This window comes from Etheostoma spectabile, chromosome 5 (assembly GCF_008692095.1).
Source record: "Etheostoma spectabile isolate EspeVRDwgs_2016 chromosome 5, UIUC_Espe_1.0, whole genome shotgun sequence".
Lineage (NCBI taxonomy): Eukaryota > Metazoa > Chordata > Actinopteri > Perciformes > Percidae > Etheostoma > Etheostoma spectabile.
Window position 1 is genome coordinate 20,409,998 of NC_045737.1, and position 21,019 is coordinate 20,431,016.

The following is a 21,019-nucleotide window of genomic DNA, read 5'->3' on the forward strand; positions in this document are numbered from 1 at the left end:
CCTTCAGTCTCCGGGTGAGCTGTTCAAAATCTGCACGGCTTTCTATGTAACTAGCCGAGACGAGGTGGCTAACCATAGCCCATGCTAGTGCTACTCATGCTACTCATTCTCAATGGCAAAACACTGTTACCACAACACACACTAGTTCACCATAATCTACAAAAGAAAGAACGACTTACATGTCCCTGTTCTGTAGGTATTCCACAAGTGTGCCCTCGTTCAGAAGAAGTCTCCCAGCTAATACTGCCTTGTACTGACCAAAGTTGGAGAAATGTATCTAGCTGATGTGATCTTACTTATAATCAGAAGATCTAAAACTATTTAGTGATTAGCTTCTTGCAGTCTGTAGTGCAATCAGATTATTTTTCTCCAAATTTTATTAATCCTGAATTAAGTGTAGATTTTTTCTGATTAAGATATCAGCCGTGTGCAATGGGCTTCCTCACACACGCTCACACTCATTGAAAATGCACTCTCATGCTAAATGAATTATATTGTTTCTGTTGTCCCTGATAATGAAACGACCAGAAACCATTTAAACTAGGTACTGGTTTAAAACAGCGCGCAGTGATCAGTCCTTGGTCTATTTAATGCCACAACGGCTTGGTGCCAATAATTGAAGACAGACTTGGGGAGAGTGTTTCAATTCAAACAATAAAAGGTCACAGTAGTAACAATTGGCAGATGCTAACAATGACATAAATTTGCTGCAAGGTATCGTTGATACAGTAAAATAACAGTACAGTGAAAATAAAATGCTTTAAAAACGAAATCTTCCATTAAAATATGATGGGACAAACACATAAAGTATGCTACCTAGCTTAAGTGGTGTCCCATGACTTATTTTTGATTGTGACACCCGGTGTGAGAGGGGGTGACATGTAACAAACACCCCAAGCAATACTGAAACAGATTGTTGTGGTTATATGACATGCATCATCTTACACCGCTGTACCACCAGGATGCCTCAGTATACTGTACCCCTGACAGACAGAAAGAAACAGACTGTATCAAAGAGAAAAATGCAATATTCTTAGGCAATCCAAGATGTGAGTCTACAATTTCAACATACATGCATGCTTGGTGCTGGGAGTTACAAAGTAAAGAGCTATTTTATTGTAGCAAGGAAAATAGCTGTGGTGTGTCATTGAGGGTAAGGCAATGTCATGGTATGTCTGTTTGTCATTTTCTTCTGAGCTCAGGCCACCACTAAGAATCTTTACGACCAATATGAACACATACAACAAATGTCTAAGGTGTATCTATTCTTTATATGATAAAGGTGCCTGTATGAGCCAAGGGAAGGGCAGAAGCTTGCATAATTTGAACAATATTAATGGTGTGATGATTAGAAGATGTAGTGGTAATAAAAAGGCTTGAGACTAGGAAGTTGTAATCTTGAGTGTTTTAATCTCAGGGTTTTACGATCATGTGCTTCCTGGAACTGACCTACATGATGGGATAATCTCAGTTGTAATAGAATGTGTGAAGTACGGTGTATATGGTGTTGCTTCAAGTGATAATGACAAGACTTTATTTAAAGTAACCTACAACCAGCGTTGTCAAAATAAGTTCATCCTTTATTCAATTAGCAATATCACAATGGAAAAATGCTCAATTTAAAGTATTTTTACTTCAGAATTTTACTTGGTACTATAAGTCTTGAGTTAAATAACTGATGCCGTTTCTTGACAATGAATGGAGCATATTGTTTATGTTAATCAACTTGGTCACCAGGTGGTGCAAATGTGCACACAGTAAGATTTTAACATGATCTTCCTTGGTAACTGGTGTATTTTTTTCGGAATTTGTATTAGATTCCCAGTTACCATCGTCACTATTGTCATCTTATTCTGTATCTTGATCCTTTTTTAACCCTTTGGTAAAATGGGTCTTTGCAAGCCTAAAGCACTTTAACCCTGAATATTAAAATATAATGTAAACACTGCAGATGTTCACCCACTATGCAGTGGAAATACTGCAAAAAGGGATACAGTTAAGTGTAAAACCAAAATAGCGTGTGTAATCAAGAAAATAATGTATTAATAAAAAAGGACTGTACTGTATGTACATAAGCAATTTATATTTACACATACTCCTCACTATCAATTATGAACAACTTAATACACAAAATTACAAACTATGAGGTGAGGTGATACATTAAAATCAAGACAACACTAAAGGAATTTATTGCAGTTTTGGATGAAATTATTAGAGTGGGATGGTGTTTTTTTGTGTGTGTCTCCAAACCCTGAATGTCTAGGTGAAACAAGTGATGAGCTATAACCAATTCACTCCTCAAATATAAAGCAACTAACTTGTAAGCAACTGTCAATCGTATATCATCAGTAACTATCAATATTCCAATTGTTATTGTTCCTGATGAACCAGATTTGCATAATTCACAAAACAATAGCTCACAGGGCCATTTTCCAGTCTGAAACCAGTGAACTAAATCAGCCTTCTCATTCCCCTACTGGCCTACTAGTCAACTGTAAAGCAGCACGCCAATGTATCTCTGCACAAATCTCCCACAGAACTGGAAATTCTGTCAGCTGACCGACAGATACGGTAATGACACACGCTTTTCTGTCCTGATAGGAATCAGATGTAATTAGAATATAAGGTGAGGTGATGTTCTTAAGTCTCTTTGTCTCAAGTGTTACACAAACACAAAGTCACCAGACGATGGCAGAGTTGGTTCAGACGGACCTGTTTGCAGTTGGGAAATATTTCTGTAATCATTACACCGGAGAGAGAGAGAAGTAGAGTAGGAGAGATCTTAAACTATTTACTGATTATTCTCTTGCAGCTTGTATTGCAATCAGATCATTTTTCTCCAATATTTTTATTAGTCCTAAATTAAATGTGCTCTTTCTTGCAAGAAACCATGGACTTGTTTATTTTTCATAAATATAGTATTTGTCACTTTATTTTCATTTAGTATGGAGTGATGGAGTCTTAGACTAGAGGGACAATTTCTAGATAAAATCTATACAGAAGGTATTGTCGCTAACAGTAATTTAAAGTAAACAGTCATTTTTCTTTGAAACGCCACTGAACGTGTCTGAAAAAAATAAATAAATCACTTCACAATGAAATGTGTGGGGCCAAACATCAAATATATGACGCTTATCTGCGTATATCTCCTTCAACTTCAAAAAGGCTCAAAGACAAATCAAGCAAATAAAATCTCACATTATAAAGAGTTTATTGCAGGCAAAGAATACCATAAATAATATGTACAAACTACAGAACAACATTCCTTTTTATGGGCTCCATGGATGGCTGGTAAACAGTCTTTCAGTCTTGGGACAATTCTTCCTTTTTATGTCAACCTGACCGCTGATTCTCAAAATGTTTAATATTTTACTTAGTATTTTTTTTTTTTTTTTAAATGCTAAAATGCTTAGCCCCAAAAGAAGTTTATCTATACTCACTTCCCAATTTGAATTTAAAAAAAGTTTTTTAGAGCTATAATGCATTTTCCAAGGTGCACAACTTTTTGGCCTATACGTAATGCAGGGGCAACTAATTAGTATTTAACAAATTATGCATACCTCTGATGAAACGTATCTGTTTTTCAGAAAAGAACTCCAAAGAAATCCACAGCAAACTATTTCCCACTTGGCATTTTAGTTTAGGCATTCAGGAAATACGTTCATGAAATTATTTGAAACGACAAAGAAAGAACTTTCATGTCCAAAAACCCCGCAATATTTCAAACGATTAACCCTGTTGATTCTCCCCATTTCCTAATCAACACTGAAGGAAAAAAGTGTCAGAAGTGCAACTATGAACAGCTCTTATTTTAAAATGCTTGTTTGCAGTAAAATGAAAGTTTGAACCCATCTGATTCTAGTTTCCTTTCCTTTTCAACATTCCAGAAAGTTGAGCGGGAACAGTACAGTATGTGCCTGTTGAGTCTTACAGATTCTCACTCTTGTGTCATTGTTGTCGTTTCTTCTCTGCTTCTAAACAAAAATTCTCAAAAGCTTCTTCTATCTCAGGCTCCATCTCATCTTCAGAGTCGTATCTGTGAAAACAACAAAACAAGTGATTTTTTTTTTCTTCTTTTCAGATCTTCCAGACAAATGTGCTCCTGAATGTCTAATGGTGTATGTAACTAATGCCACATTACCAACAATTTGTGTAAGAAACTGCCATATACACAACAAAAAAACAAGCTCACAGACAAACCCTACAAAGTTCTGAGAGAGAGGATAGGTGCAAGCTAAGCCTTCTTTCATACCTAACTGCTGACTAATTTGAATCTAAGGCAATGGTTAACCCTGTTGCATTATGGTCCAGTCAAACACATTCACCAAGCTCAGGGGCCCACAGGTCAGTCGTGGTCATATGACCTGTGTGAAGCCACTATGCAGCCACATAAGTGAAGATGTGCCAGCAGCAGGGGGCTACTGTTGAACTTGTAAAGATTTGGGTCTTAATAGAACCATAATTTAGTGTTGAATAACCCAGATAATTAATAAAGCAGCAGTTACCAGAAAATCTGATTTAAAAAATGCAATGCAAGTACTAAAATAATCCCAACACATTACTTTCATAACATCCACGTTATTTGTACTTTAGATGCTTGTTTGCCTACGAAACTAATGGATAAATAATGAAAGCATGTCAAAAAAATTGTTTGTTCACTAAATATACGGTTGTCAACTTAGACACAATTCTAGTTACTCAATGTCTCTTTCGATACCAAGGCAAAAAAGCCAGTTGCCACAGCTAACAATCTTGCTTTTTGGTACTTTTGATAGTATCAAATGTAAAATTAACTAGTAGAATTAGTAGATCGTAAAGTTTAAAACACGTGGTATCGAAGAAGTATCAATTCTTTTGACAACTTTAAAGGTTCAGTGTGTAGGATTTAGTGCCATTTAGTGGTGGGGTTGCAGATTGCAACCAATTGAAACTTCTCTTATGTGCCAGCGTGTGGGAGAAGTACTGTACAGTGGCTGACGCGAAAGGCCCGACCTAGAACCAGTGTTTGGTTTGTCCGTTTTGGGCTACTGAAGAAACATGGCGGTGCAACATGGCGGAATCTGTGAAGACGACCCGTTCCACATTAGAGTTTGGTGGTATCCAAATGTTGACGCCGTGAAACCTCCTCCCTATTTTACCGCGGTATACGTTATTACAGTGACTAATTAAAAAATGATGACGTAAGGCACAGAAGGTGTCACCAAACTGATGGCTTGTGCCTACACCGTTCAGAAACTGAATAACAAACACTAACACTGAAACATCTCTCTCTTCTCATTAGGTCGGAATCCAAAATGCTGCCAAACTGCAGAAGTGATGACAACCGCACATTTTTTTAGGTATTAAATAAATTATATTTAATATTTAATCCTTGTCTCCTATAAAAGTGCATTGCTTTTTTTTAACGACAGTATTGAAATTGATATTATTATCGGCCAACCCTACTCCATATGTAGATAAAAACATTCTAAGGTAAGGGAAACACGACTCTTATTTAGTGGGTCATTATGCACTAGTGAACATAGCTATTAAAATTATATTCCATTTCTGCCAATAGATTGCCCTAAATCCTACACACTATTCATTGTATGCAGCGGGTGGAGATAATGAATTGGTTAATCTTAACTAATGTTATGCATCAGGTAGGACAGCATTATACTATCATTCCTAAAGTGGTGTAAATGCATGTATTCAATCACTTTGTTTCAATTTACACAACACAATTGACTTCCTTTTTGAATCACATAACTATGTCTCTATTTGGACAATACCTTGCACTGAATTTTTTGTAGCTGCCTGCTCAGTTTCCACTATACAACCAATCTAAAAAAAAAACATCACAAAGCTGTGACTGGCATTGATTTAATGTTTTCTGATTATGGCTTAGGATGTGATAGTAATTTATTTGAATGGAACATTCAGGGAAAGGTGTGCCTGACCCATCTATGTTTTTTCATCCCTATGATGTGTACTTACATTTCATTTCCATTTTCTCCATCAAGATCATGGAAATAGTCCTGCCTGTCCAGGATCTCTTGGTATTTCTCAGCATATTCTGTAAAAGCAGAGAGGCAGACGTTAAGGCACATGAGAGGCAGCAACACGTTTTTTCTATTTAAATTAGTGAGGACTGCTTCTTTTTACCGTTTAAAGGACTTATTCAATGACTAGGATAAGGAGAGTAACCGGAATGAATTAAGCCAAGATGCATATTTATTACAAATATTTCTATCTAAAATTGGATATCAGAAGCTTGAGCGTGTAAATTGAAATTTAAGAAATTTTGACTTTTTTTGTCTTCTAGCCTTTTCATTTGTGTGCATAAACTACACAGAAACACTTAATATTATTATCGTGGGTTTTTATATCTCCATAACCAACAAGATCTTACATGTCCATTGTGCCTGTGATTGACTGAACACAAAAGAAAACCTTAGACAGCAAACCTGTGTTGCCCGCTCCTGATCTATCATCTAAACATGTGTGCATAGTCTCACCTGGGTCTGCTGCTGTAAAAGGAGTACCATCTTCTGTGTAGAATGTAGGTTCATTCTGAGAGGAGACAAACAAATCCATAAAAAACAGAAATTCAGAGAAAGAAATTCTGAATTAAAAAGAAAAGAAAAAATGGGAGTATAGTACAGTGGACACTCACCATGAAGTAGTTAGGGTCGTTGTCCGGCGTGGCGTTGCTGGCTGCTGCAGCAGCCCGGACTCGGCCCCAATCACTAGATCTCAACTCCACTAGTTTAAGAAGCATCTGTCTGACATCCCTGAGGACAGACATGTTCATATCAGAAGGTTTTACACAGCATCTATGAGGGTTTAATTCTGAAATATTTTGTTTTTTGGCGCTTCAGCCTTTTGCCAGTTTATGGCTGACTTCTGAATGACGCTACATGTTCCCATTGCCGTGTGTGTGTGTTTGTGTGTGTTAAAAAGCTAAACCTCTTTTGGTTTCTCTGGTTGTTTCTAAAACTTAATAAAAACCTGATATACTTGATGACTTCATTTTTTGGGAAAGAATATCTATTCTTCTAAAAGCGTTTGATTATGGATGAATGTCTTCAACACTTACGCCTGGGACACACATGATCATTGGGTGCAACTATGTTGGCAGACACCTCTGCAAATATCCCTGTAAGTTTGGAGCATCTCAGATGTCTACGCATAGTCAAGCTTTTTATATCTACAGTTATCTTAAGCCTAAGCGTTGAGTAGCAGCAGCGCACAAAAGACCACATTGGTCTACACACCTGCTGCAAGTGGCATCCAGTAGAATAGTTTCTATTCTTTGGATCAGTTCCTCCATGTGTGGTTTTCCACTCTCTTTCCACGTGTCATCCAGGACCGAGCCTGTCAGCTGTAAATTTAAAAGACATTGTTATTACTTTCCCACACAGTAGAACTACAAATCTGTAAACATATCTCATTGAGATTTGAAACCTTGAGCAGTTTGACAGCGCAAATGAGATTTGCATCGTCAGGTTTGGAGAACAGACTGATTAACAGGTCTTTCAGCGCATTGAGGAGGATATCTGCTCGATTTGGAGGTCCTTTTGCTCTCTTTATCTAAACAAACAAAAAGAAGATTGGCACAAATAACGCATGACTGATGCAATGAGCAATTCAAATAAGTGACAAGTTGATACAAATAAGCATAAAATTGTATTTTGCTTGGTCTGTTTTTTTATATGAATGGACTGCTTTGACAAATTAGCAAGTACTCTTAGCAAGTCCAGCAAAGTGTTCCCCAGTGCCACTGGGGCAGCATGTGGGCCCCCCGACAAGCTCACAACCTGCAGTATAAGCATTGCTTGCGAGGCTAAATTCAGTGCAAGGTATTGTCCAAATAGAGACATAATCATTTGATTCAAAAAGGAAGTCACTATAGTGAAGTGAAAATTTAAACAAAGTGATTAAATACATGCATTTGCATTACATGATAAAATACTGCTGTCTTACCTCCAGGCTAAGATAGAGCTCTCCAAGAAATAGCACAAAAGAGTGGAATTTCTTCTGAGTCTCCGGGTCTCCTCGAACCGCTACATCCCTCTGTTCATACTCTTTTCGACATCTACGGAAGAAATTGTTCTTCCTTTTTAATGTTAATTTGACTAAACAATGACAGTTTACAATGCTCAGTAAAAATACTTCAACTTCTAGTATCGCTTTTGTGATACCAACATGTGTTACTGCTTCTACATTGTCTAATAAGAAAATGACCCTTTTTCCTCAATCCAATTATCAAGAAATTGTATTGAATGAAAGTTTTTTATCATTCGATCTAGTCTACTACCCCCAATATGAACCCACAGTAAATACAATAAAAGCAGGAATAAATCACCTTTGCAGGAGCAGCTGACGGTAGTTGCCACTTGGTGGACTGACAATGAGGTGATGCGACAGGTAGTTACAGAGCCTGGCACCAGTGTAAGAGAAGTTTGGAATGGCAGTAGACTGCAATGAAAAGAAAACTTGATACTCAGTAAGGTACCTTATACAATTGTTTGTTTTGTCAGAAACATGCATTTATATTAGTGCTGTCAAATGATTCAAATATTTAATTGCAATTAATCACATTAATGTCATAGTTAACACTGAATTAATTGCACATTTTTATTTATTAGAAATGTCTCCTGATTTCTTTTTGTCCCATTACTTTTTCTCACTTTAATGCTCTTATCAACACGGAAAAGTGGATTGGCTTGCTTTGTGCAAATGTTGTTTTGTTTTTTTAAGTGAAAACAACATTGGCATATAGCCTGTAGCGTACAATTTAAGTAACATTCTCACTTGGAGCAAATAATCTCTCACACAATGTAACACTGTCCATCAATAAAATGGTGAAAAAAATACTTTGACAAAGGGGCGGAGAATTGGCATCAGCTGTGTGCTTGGCCATCAAGTGGTATTTCAGACTGGACGTGATGCAATGATAGCTCAGTTCACAACTACAAAACACACAGATCACTTTGGTCTTGTCAATGGAACCATTTGGAAACTTTTAAATAGTAAACTTTCCATTCAGAATCTTATTGGCATTCATTTTGGCGTCTCGTGCTTGCCATCCACTCAAAACGTAACGTTACTACTCTTTGGTCAGCTCGCAAGCCCAAACAAGTGCGTGCCTGTTGTTTCGGTTCTAGTCTAGTAGATCTGGTGTGGTGTTGTAGTTTTTCTAACGTTACTAATTGTTGCAACATGTGTAAAAAACTAAAAAGTTTGCTATGCGGAAAAAATTACGCCGTTAAAATGGGTTTGCGTTAACACCGTTAATAACGCGTTAACTGACTGCACTAATTTATATTTAATGTGTATGCGGTGTTTAGGCAGGTTTGGTGTGAAATCATTGTGTTTGAAATGTATATAAAGCAAAATGAAGACTGAATGTGTGTCTCCAAACCTGTGTGTAGATCAGTTCCACCAGCTCCTTCAACAACTCTTCAGTAGTAACCCAGGAATTGAGCATGCCAGTTATTTGTTCAACATCCGACTCGAAGGATCCTGGTGAGGAGCTCAGGTGGGCCAGGAATTCTGTGACTGTATCAGCCAAGGTTGGTTCACCGTAATAGCTGTCGTCATCATAAAAAGAGGGGTCCTACACAAAAAAATCACAATACAAACAAAATAAAAAAAATCTCAACGCAATATAATGGAGAATCTTAACATATTCAAATAAAGAAAATCGAAGTTCACGACATAGTAATGATGGATGCTTGGAATCTTGTTCCTGCTGACAATCATGAACCATATTTATACACACATATTTAAGCTCTTATTCTCTTTCTTTCTTTGTTGACTGTCTTTTTTTATTCAGTTGCTTGTTTTATGTGTCATGCGTTTGACTATGTAAAGTTGTACAGTATGTTTATTTCCTTTTTATTCAGTTGCTTGTTCTATGTGTCATGTGTTTGACTATGTAAAGTTGTACAGTATGTTCATATCTATTTCTGTAGCCTCTTGGCCAGGTCATGTTTGTAAATGAGAATTGGTTCTCAAACAGTTTACCTGGATAAATAAAGGTTAAATAAATAAAATAAAAACGACATAGTAATGATGGATGCGCTACTGGGGAGGGGCGGTATGGATTTGTAGTTATCGCAGTTGAAAAGCAAGAAATTCCTGCGGTAGTGCGGTATACCGCAACACCCTTACGAAAGTAGCGTAAGTTTGAGCGAGCATGGCAAGGTGAGTGATGTCAGTGCCCGTGTGGTCACGCAAGAAGAGCGAGCGGTAACGGAAAGTAGCCTATGAGTGCCGCCGTGAGGAAAAGCGAGAGGGAAAAAAGATAGCAAACTTGGTGTAAAAGGAGTCAAAAGTTAACATTAAAAAAACAAGCTTGAGCTTCACAAGACACGGTGGCTTTATCTGTTGTCAATACCGCCGGTAAAGTGAATAGTTACCCCCGAAAAATATCGACTTAACCCTTAGCACAGTGTTTCCATTTCAGCTCAATATGAAAATCTTTACTGTGTTTTGCTGTCATATACGGCCAAGTTGCTTTCTCTCCTCTCCAACTCGGCTTTCTGCTAATTTGTTGCTCTCTCTAATGTAACCAACATAAGCTGCTTTGTTTAGGCTACAAAAGGGACATGCAGGCTGAAACTCAACAGTGCGGGTTTTGTCGGGATTGAGCTATAAACAGAAAGGAACTCCGCTAGCTGCTAGGCTAATGTGCAATGGACTGCAGCGGTAACGTTGGTGTGTCCACGTCCACCTCAGCTCAATGGACTGCCCATCACCATATGCAAAGTTGAAGTGACGAGCAACTTAAGTTTCTTTCTCTCCATAAACTCTTGAATGTAGGGTTGAAGACAGTCGATGAGGAAAACACAATTATTATTGCTTTCATTATATTTCCCATCACATGATATCTGTTCTCCTGTAACTTCCGTGATCAAAAAGTAAATAAATGAATTTTAAAAATATATACATATGCGGTGATGATGGCATCGCCGCGGTAGTGACACGTGACCGCGGTATTGCAGTAATGCTGTAACCGTCCCAGACCTAGCTCCTGACACAGTCCTTGACTCCAACTTGGAAGGAAAAAAACACTTAAATAGGGATAATAGTGTCAGAATAAAGGCAATGATGGTGTGAAAATTCCTCTTACTTCATACGGGTTGATTCCGGAGGGGACAAACTCTGGGGCACTGGCAGAAAGCTTTGATGACTTGACCAAAGAATCCACTTCATTAAAACCTGTGGAGGCAGACGTGCTGTTGGCATTTGTACTTTGTTGGGGTTTGCTCTGTCTTTTCAAATCTGAAAGAGGACAAAGAAAGATGTTTTCTTTGTTACATGTGACACTATTCATCCCATTGTTACTGTTGTAATCTATTAATTTAAAAATGTTAAACTTTCAAAAAAGCCTGTCCAAATAAATATATATTTCCTTTTGAGAAAAATACTGACTTATTTACCAAAACTTGTTCAAACATGGGTCATTGATGTGTATTTAATAGTTTTTTTTTGGCAGCAATGAAAGTCTATGGCACAGAGGAATATGCTACATCAGGCCTTGGACACAGAGATAGTACTTGTTAGTAGGATCAATTATTTGCTGGTTTTAGTCTTTTCATGGGTGACTTTATTATCCCAGATGCAAATGGGTTTGCAATGTGGGCACAAAATGTAAAACACATACACAGTAAAAAACAACAATCAACAGGACATAGTCCACCCATAACAAACAGATTGCAATACTAAACACTGTAATGCAGTGCTTATACAGTTTTGTGCTTATAAACCTATGTTGAGTGCAAAGATGCAATACATTACCAACTAAAAAACATTACTTCCTAATATGTATCACAGTCCTGCTGTGTCAGTAATAAGAGTTTCAATGGCAAGATAGTGTGTGTACACCCGCTCCCCAGTGCTGCAACTGATTGTGTGACATGTGTGCTTGTCGCAGCCCCAATCTCCCAGACTTATCTGTTACACTTTATACTGTAAGGGCTGCTTAAGTACAGTGCATATCTACATATTAGAGCAATATCTGTAGTTGGTTGGCTGATCCCAGAAATTAGTACTAAATTATGCTGGGTATGAACTGTAGTGATGAAGTGATATTTCATTTAAATAATTTGTTTCAGAAGGAAATACCAACACATATTTTACCATACAAGTTGATACAAATGTACTTTTAGGAGACATTCAATAAACATGCAGTTTAACACAGGTTGTGGTTTTCAGACCTGCCTATGTCATCATGGTCATACAGAGTCCTTTAGAAAAAGATCACAATAGCAGGGCGTCCAATTGTCCAACATAGTACTCATTCCAATAGAGTTTTATAGCTAAAATACAAAATAATAAGGTTACATCTATAGGTACAAAAAATTAAAGAGAATAACGACTATCCAAGAGTATTTGGAGACAAATTACATTATAAAGTGAAAGTGGTGTGATTAATAGGAGCCGAGTCAATAGGTCTACGTAAACCAAGTACACCAGACGGATTTGGTTAAGTAATGGAACTCAAGTGTTAGTCTGCATTAATATATTGGAATATCGTGCAAGAGGTCAATGTAATATAATAACATGATGTAGTATAACATTATGATATAGTGAGGAAGCACATTAGTGTAACATTAATAGTTATATAGTATAGAACACCACTACTATTTTATTTATGACTATTATAACATAACGTTTGCTTTTCAAAGTGTTAGCTGGGTACAGCTTTAAACCTGGCACGTAACTAATCAACTACGTGACATCTGAGTAGGAGCTTTATTTAGACGCTGCTTTTGCTTCACGTGAAATAACAATCCAACAGGTGCATTTCGCAACGCCAAAATGAAGCTAGCGAACATTAATGTTATTTAGCAGCTAGCTAGCTAATTAACGTCCCAGAACCAGATTAATAAACGAGTAACTTAACCTTGGCTTCTCAGAGGAACTTCCAAGGCGGAGGTAATTTATGTGACACCTATTAAATATATGCAAACACAGTTCTGGCCTTCCGTGATCATGTAAGTGAGTTGAATTTACATGAAATCGAATCTTGAAGTAGCTAGCTAACGCTAGCTAAATTAGCTAGCTCAGTTGTCGTCAGCTAACGTTAATTGACAGCTCCCTACCTCCACCACCCACAACGTTGGCCGTGCTAATGTTCTCGGCAAAAGGCGGGGATGTTCGCGGCTGTCTCAATGGTTCCCTTTGGTTGAAAAGCGTTGTTTTGGTGTCACAATCCCCGGCGGCGCTTCCCGCAAGCCCGGGGTCCGCGGTTAGATTTCGGGTTCTCCCTGCTCCGGGAGCTCGGTCGAAACTGTCGTTCATGTCTGCTCTCCTGGCTCTCAAAGCAGCATTAAAAGAAGAAATGGTGTTCACTGCTTTTGTTTTGCTTAGCAGCAATTGCTTGCTTATATTTTATCACAACAAAACACAACCTATCTCTCTTTCATGATGGCTTTTTTTCTCTATTGGCTAGTGTCAGTATCATGCACAACTTTTTTGGTCACTTCCTTGAACAACAAACTCGCTGTCTTTATCATAGACATAACAGTGTGTGATGTGAAAAAAAAACTGTCTTCCTCTAGTGGCTTGGAGTGGAAGCTCAGCCATAAATGGTGCATGGTGCAAATTCAGAATACAGCACGGTGTTATCGGTGACAGTAAGATTATTCCGATAAAAGTAATTTTAGACATCACAATTAAATATGCATGCATATTATTAATTTATAGGTAAACGTCCCGCATTCATAATTTTACTCCAGTACTGTACACAAATTGTTAGGTTTACTCCCAGATGAATTATTTCCTTTTAAAAATTATTGTAAAAAAAAATAACAACATAATATATGTAAAAAAAATACATACATAAAAATAATATATACACAGCACATATATATTTAAGTGTTAGCGGGAAAGTGTCATTCGACATGCAACAAAAGGCCCCTGAGTGTTCTACTATTACACATTAGAGTATTGGATTATTGTTATTATTATAACTGATTCTTACATGTGTAAGTATAGTATTTTACTGTAGGTGCTGGTGCTAATTTTAACTAAGATAGTTCATGTTTTAAGATGGTTTAATGTCAGATGCAGTAGAGTAAAAAGTACAATATTTCACCATGAAATGTAGTGGAATAGAAGTATAAAGCAGCGTAAAATTGGAATACTCAAGTGTGTGTGGTTCGTGACTAATATTTAATGTAGCCTACTGTAAGCTGCTGTGGGTGGGATTTTAGAAATATCGGGGTCATGAGTCCAAATTCCTCCAGCAAAACCCCAACCCCTTTTAACATCTGTAAATTAAATCTGTTCACATGATATTTATTGATTCAACTGTTCAGTTTTATTTATACATGTTATCTGTAACATGATCTGTCTAAATGGTTTTAATAAAAATCTCTAAACACTGCCAGGAATTCTGGATCTCCTGATTTGATTTTATGTCACATTTATTAAAAAACAGTGGTCTGGTTTTGCCCTAAATTCTGGTGCAAAAGTTTTGAGTGGATGTAAACTCCTGGTTAGGAGGTGAACCTTTTTTTAGAAGACGTGGCTTCAGTGTCTGCAGTGTGAGCTACTTCTTTGTTTGTGTGTTTATAGTGGTTGTCTGCACAACATGAGTGTGTAATATGTAGTTGAATGGGTTAAATAACGTTAAATTGATCTAAAATATTTGCCAAAGCACCAAGGGTTGAAAATGATATTTAACTGATTTTTAAGACACACATTTATATTTATCCACAGATCAAATTCTGGACCTGTGCAGCCCCTCAGAAGTGCCTTTCTCCCCAAATTCTCTCAGTAGCAGCCCACTACAAACATGTGTTGCACCAGACTTCTCAGTGTAAGTATTCATTAGTTGTTTTAGCCTCCAGCCATTTTCCACTTGTTTCCCAAAGCTGGCTCACATTATGCCACAGAGAATTCCCGTGCCAGAATAGCGGAGACCCACTTTGATAAACTGATTACTGCCTCCATTTGCTGTTATTGCTGCACCGACACCCCCCCCCCCCCCCCCCCCCATGCCAGTCTCTTGGAGGAAGTTCAAATATTCACAAATCTCAGGAATGTACAAGGTGACCAATGACTAGGATTGGTGCTGAGGGGGATCAAATGCATACTCATCAAGACATCACCGCACATTTTAAATTTTAAAAAATGTGCACATTATGCAGATCATATCCTTGGTGATTTATTGACTGCATCTTGAGGTTACATCCAGACATATTAAAGACAATTCTAAGAAAATACAGTACTACTGGATGTGGTGTAGTTTCAGAGACCAAATTAACCGTCCTATTGTGTTTTCTTTTTCTTGTAACTTTAGTTTAGAAATATAAGTAAAGGAAAAAAAAAAGAAGCTTAGTCCAAAGACATATTTCTTAATGAGTTCATTTGAATTAATGCAGGAATTTCACCCAGTAGCCCCTGAGTTAAACTTCCTAACCTTAAAGAGAGTGGAGAAATGTAATACAGTGCTGTGTAGCCTGTGTGTGGTGCAGAGATGGTCATGAAATTGTGTTCCGTATGTTGCCATCGGCCATCATGGTGATTCCTTAAACGACCATTAAAAGAAAATATACAGTAGCCCAAAGCAAATGGTTTCCTGGACCTTGGATTCCTAAAGTTCACATTTTTTTGTGTTGTTTCCAATCTGGAGTCAAAGTAAAGGGCCAACTAGGATACATTTGGTAACAAAGACAGTCTCTTGCATTCTGTATTTCACCTTCTCGTCTTTGTCAACTCTCCCAATTTTTCATGCCTTTGCTGAGATGGATGTTCAGAGAGGCGGGATAAAAGAACATCAGGCCCGGAAGCCTGTGGTGTTAATGTTCTCCCCGTGGTCTTTTGATCTGCATCAGGGCAGCTGTCATTGATTAGTGTGTTTGTAGATGATTACTGAGGGAAGTGGGTGGTCAGACACAGGTCATATCTCTCTTTCCAATTTCTGCCTCCACACACATTCAAATCCTCCAGTAAACGTATGGGCAGTAGTGATGCAACACGACAACGTTCATATTTTCTGCCGGTATTATCAGCAACTTTACTATTCGAGCCCTCCTGCTATCTGGGAATGTTGCAGCTCTAGAGTAATGGGGTGATATTAGGAAATGATGTCAGCATCTACAGGCCATGCCACGGAAGTTACCTCCCTCCCATTTTGTTGTGGTCGGCCTGTATGTTTCCCGTTTGTTAGGGAACTAATCATTAGTGCAATGGTTGCCACATGGAATATCTGGCTAGGCATTAATGGTTGCCTTTTGTCCCTTCCTACCTCAAAAGGCCAGATAAGCATAGACTTACCGTGACCTGAACGTTCACCAGGGTTTCTCACTACTTGCAGTTCCCCAGTGGGAAAGTCATTTTTTTGTAAATTGAGGGAGTAAGACGACAGCATTGCAGAGGAGAAAGTGGTATTTTATTTTCACATAAGAGAGTTCCTATAAAAAGTAAAGAATGCAAAGGAATGCTTGCCTTGTAAGTGTTCCCCTCCAGTTAAATATTTCACAAAATAAATAAATCATTACAATACAGTCAAAACACAGTGGTTAAGTATCAAGCATTTGCTTTAAATGTGTTGTATTCTCTATTATTTAATGCTGTCATGATAAACTGACCAATCATTTCCCTCATCTTATCCATTTCTATTGCTCACCTTTATGTTGCAGATTATCTGGTGTCTCAGAGGAGAATATGGATTATAAATAACATTTTCTGCATCTACCGCAGTACATTAGCTGGGACAGTATCTTCTGTGTTGTCCACATTACACAAATCCTCCAGTTGCAAACTGTTTGGCACAGAAAAAAGGATAAATATTTCATCCTGTGCCACAAAAAACACAGATATCGCCTTCTCCCACTAAATCAAATTCATGATCTCAGTCAAAGTCAGGAGCAGAGACCCTATTTGTGTGTAACAGTGTTAGTGCCTTGTTTCCAAATGAGAGATTTCTCACTAAATGTCTTTATTTTACAGTTTTTTTCAGTATTGAGAACCTCTCTGTCCAGTGCTGCATATCCTCCTTCTCCAGTTGAGTCCTCCAGTTCACACCATAATTGGAAGGAAGTGGGTGGCAGTGTTCTTCCTGCGGGTTTTCTTTCCTCTCAGTGGCTTCCCGTGGACATTCAGACCCACAAACATCTGCCTCTTCTTGTTCCTCCACTCAGCTGACGCATATGTGTTGTAGCCGTTCTCCTCAATCCGCTCCTTCAGGGTGCAGTCGACACCAAACTCTCTCTGAAAAAACAGTAGGTATCATGTTTCATTGTTGTAACCCCGCCATATAAGGTTAAGGAAAAACACAGATCATTTCCTTTTGCAAATCCATTGTGGTTGCTCATGGCACCTGGTTAATTTACTACTCCTTAATCTACATCACATTTTTTTGCTTTGTGTGCTTAGAAACTAGTGTAGAAACTAGTGTGCACTTTGGAAATTGCAGTTAGAGGTTAACATGTATGCACTGGCCTGGTTGTGATTCAGAGTTAAGATAAGGCTTCTTTGACAAGGACAGAAGAATCGAACGCTATCTCTCTCTCTTTCTCTCTGGAGCATTTAGATTGACCCCTGACCCGGATACTTACCGCTCCGTACAGCTCTCCCTTCCTGTTGATAGCCAGATAGTGGTTGCTGTTTAGCCCTTTAATGGCCACCACTCCCACGTCCACCGATGTGATTTCCAGAATACCTAGGATTCAGCAAAAAGATGGTTGTATCGATATGTGTCAACATTCAGAGTGAGCATAAGAGCTTCTATCATTTGTGCAAGTAAAGTGATTGTCCAGGCATGTGTTTCTCAGCAGTTTGAGCTGAACTGACAGAGAAAAAACAACCATTAAAATGTTTTTAGTTCAGAGAAACTAATAGAACACAGTGGTAGTAAAAGTGATTAAATGTTTTCCCGACTCATAGTTACTGTAGATAAAATTCAAAAAAGAATGTATACTCTGGGATAAATCCATAAAGTTGAACAGACATCGGTGAGAGCAACTAATGAATAAAAAGATTGCATGCTCATTCCAGGACATGTGGGAACACACAATGTGGGAATTTTGCGTAAGGCCACAATAATTCCTTTCACATTTAACATTTCAGTGATATTATAAAGTTACTTTACAACCTGCACCTGTGTAACAGATTCCAGCTGCACAGGCCATTTAGTGTGAACATTAATAGGCGAGTACCGCAGAGATTCTTAGGTTGTTTATGTTCTGTTTGGTATTTAGGTTTCTAAGTCCCTATGCAGGCAATTCAGATTTCTTATAGGCTATTAGAGTAGCTAATTTATTAACAAAAGCTTGCTTTTGCCGTAGACAGCTGTGATTATTTGTGTAGTCTACATATCAGAGGTCAGAGAGATATAACTTCCTAATGTATCCTTTGACCACAGAACCCACTTGTCTTGTCTTATGCTGTGTGTGTGTTAACCTCCCCTGTTCCTATGACATGTTTAATTTCATGCCTCCCTCCCTGACTTCCTTTCCCCACTTCCTGTGAGCTGTCGTTATTTTATCCCAAAAAGCACACACGGTTTGTATGCACACACACATTCAGACCCACACTTCAGCGTGGGGTGTGAACTCCAGAGACTCGACGACATCCTTTGATCAGATCAGCAACCCCCCTCTGTCTGATGACTGTTTGTGTGGCAGCCCGCTCCACTGTCGGACCCACTCTCCGGTGGCTGGGGGGCTTCTGAGGCTGCCAGCCTGGTACATGAGTGGACAGTGGAGGATGCAGGTGTGCTCCCAAAGAACAATCCCCCTCCTAAAAACACAGCAGCTTCCCTCCTCGTCCGTGAGGTCTTGACTGTATCAGTTTCTAGTTCAAACAGTGGCACCTCGGGGCCGTGAGGTCTGAACCGGCAAGGCGGTGGTGTTGACTGTGACACAACGGGCATTGAAGATCTGAGAGGAGCTGGTTTCTCTATGGGATCAAGTGTCAGGTATGGAGTGAGGATGTAAGACAATCTATGGCAGTCTCTGGCTGCTCTGTAAACATGGGAGGGATGAAAGGAAGGAGAACAGAGGAGGACAGAGGAGCCATGACAGTGAGACTGGGGGTGGAGTGAGGATTAGTAAGACCGTAATGATCACTGATCAAAGTCAGCCACCGGAGGCAGGGGCGAGACAGGTTGTATATACACACATGCGTGTGCACGCACGCACACACACACGTACACACACACACACACACACACACACACACACACACACACACACACAATATTGTAACAGGTGAATGTGCACTTGCAAATGCTACCTGGCTGTGAAACTACAAAATCTCCATTCACTGCTCTCTGCTGAATGCTCAGCTTGGCCCACAGGTAAAAAGTAATGAGCTTACGACTGCAATTATAGGAAAAAGCCATGAGCTTCCTCTAGATTACAACATTAGGCCTTAAATGTGACACCAATGCTTTGTATGGGGTACAATTTTACAAACCGCATATGAAAAATGTAGCCTTAAGTCAGCTAAGTTCAGCTGTTTATGTGGGGAGACAGCCGTTTTTGTTTTGCATGCTGTTTGCTTTTTTTGTGTGGCTTATTTGATACGCTCTGTTTGGAGTTACAACAGTAAATGGTGCGTTGGTTGTGGAATGGAAGCAGACAATGCCAGTGAGAATTAAAGGTGGTTTTTCCACAGTGGGATGCCAAAAACCATGTGCTTTGCAGCTTTTATTGTTATTCTTTCTCACTTTTACTTCACTCCTTTTTTTAAATTAATGTTCAACAGCCCCACAAAACAACCTTTGGACAAATAAATTAGAATGTTATTGTCAATTGGTGCCATTCCCATGCTGAAAAATAGTGTGGATCAAGGTGTAAATCAGGATATGTAGCAATAACACTTGATAAGGACCACACTGAGTGTATTTACACATAAGGGATATCCATCCTCTTCCCCACCTCAGAGAAAAGTTATACATCTCTCCTCAAACCTCCATAAGACCACCATCTGTTTTATTTGCCCACGCAAAAGGCTGTTGCTTTGATAACAGTTTTTTTTTTTTGATTGCTAAACTACAGTGGGCACAACTGAAGCCATATGTGCAACATTCTAACTACAGTCTGCACTACCAGCAGTCACCTGAGCTAAACAGTTCACATCTTCTGCTAAACTCATTCCAAGCAACACAACTCTGAACACTCGTCTCAAAACAGGCTCAATGCAGCAAACACTATGAACAACCCTCACTGAGATAACACACACTCAGAACACCCTGAGTAAAAACACTGGCATCAAACACCAATACAAAAAGTACTAACTTTCTCATCTTTACAGTTTGGGTGACTTCACACTACTCAATAGTTTCTTTAAAGAAAATATATAGATTTTATAATATACCAATTTTACGTAAGGTAAAGACGGAATGAAAAGCAGCAATTTGTTCTATAGCATTTTGTCTTTAGTAATTTAACAGTTTTTTTCAATGCTTTTAACAATCTCAAACAAACTGTTAACGCACCAACACACCTACGACACACAACTGGCAACTGTTAACTTTATGCTTAAAATCAAACATTGTAAAGTAAACTCCAACACTGATTTTCAAAATACAAGAATACACTTACACAATGCACTATGTCTACCAAAACACTGCAAACACGTCTCAGAATTACATAATTCTTCCAAAACACTAACACATGTTCTCTCCCAATGAGAACATTTAGTCAGTCTTAGGTCAATGTCATGAAAACACTAATATCAGGTGGAATTACAGGAACTGCATTATTTTATATGTGTCAGGTCTGCCATTATACAATAGATATTAGTATATTGTATTTACCATAGATTGTGTTTTTGCAGTTTCTCTTGAAGCAAAAAGGTAGAGAGCTACCTTTTTATTTTGTTGGGTTAAGTAAATGCATGCATTTCGTGTCTTTTGCTGCAGAAATTCAGTAAAAAATGAATGAGCCATCTCAGAGTAACTTTATAGAATGTGTCACTGCCCAATGTAAGTCGAGTGCAGATTTGAGTCACACATGCGTCACTTTGCGACTAGTGAAGACGTGAGTCGCACATGCATCACTTTGTGACAAGT

General features: G+C 38.5%; 2 protein-coding genes and 1 long non-coding RNA gene across 3 annotated transcripts in view; 1 reads left to right on the plus strand and 2 right to left on the minus strand.

Moving 5' to 3' along the window:
* Nucleotides 1-3,187: 3,187 nt before the first annotated feature.
* Nucleotides 3,188-13,480, minus strand: paip1 (poly(A) binding protein interacting protein 1). The gene is made up of 11 exons (XM_032516240.1): nucleotides 13,095-13,480; nucleotides 11,120-11,271; nucleotides 9,407-9,601; nucleotides 8,348-8,460; nucleotides 7,966-8,077; nucleotides 7,447-7,572; nucleotides 7,257-7,363; nucleotides 6,656-6,773; nucleotides 6,498-6,552; nucleotides 5,977-6,055; nucleotides 3,188-4,036 (listed from the first exon to the last, which is right to left on the minus strand). The coding sequence occupies exons 1-11, from the start codon at nucleotides 13,291-13,293 to the stop codon at nucleotides 3,949-3,951; spliced, it is 1,344 nt and encodes a 447-aa protein (XP_032372131.1). The 5' UTR covers nucleotides 13,294-13,480; the 3' UTR covers nucleotides 3,188-3,948.
* LOC116689663 (uncharacterized) lies at nucleotides 5,531-19,459 on the plus strand. Its single transcript, XR_004332065.1, has 3 exons — nucleotides 5,531-5,586; nucleotides 14,070-14,075; nucleotides 19,449-19,459. It is a non-coding gene; the product is annotated as an uncharacterized LOC116689663 (long non-coding RNA).
* Nucleotides 15,965-21,019, minus strand: part of fgf10b (fibroblast growth factor 10b) — a 10,602-nt gene continuing 5,547 nt past the window's right edge. Inside the window, exons 2-3 of the mRNA XM_032516241.1 lie at nucleotides 17,559-17,662; nucleotides 15,965-17,211 (exon numbers count right to left, since the gene is read on the minus strand). Of these exons, the coding sequence (XP_032372132.1) occupies nucleotides 17,020-17,211; nucleotides 17,559-17,662 (296 nt within the window). The 3' untranslated portion in view covers nucleotides 15,965-17,019. The remainder of the gene's footprint in view (nucleotides 17,212-17,558; nucleotides 17,663-21,019) is intronic.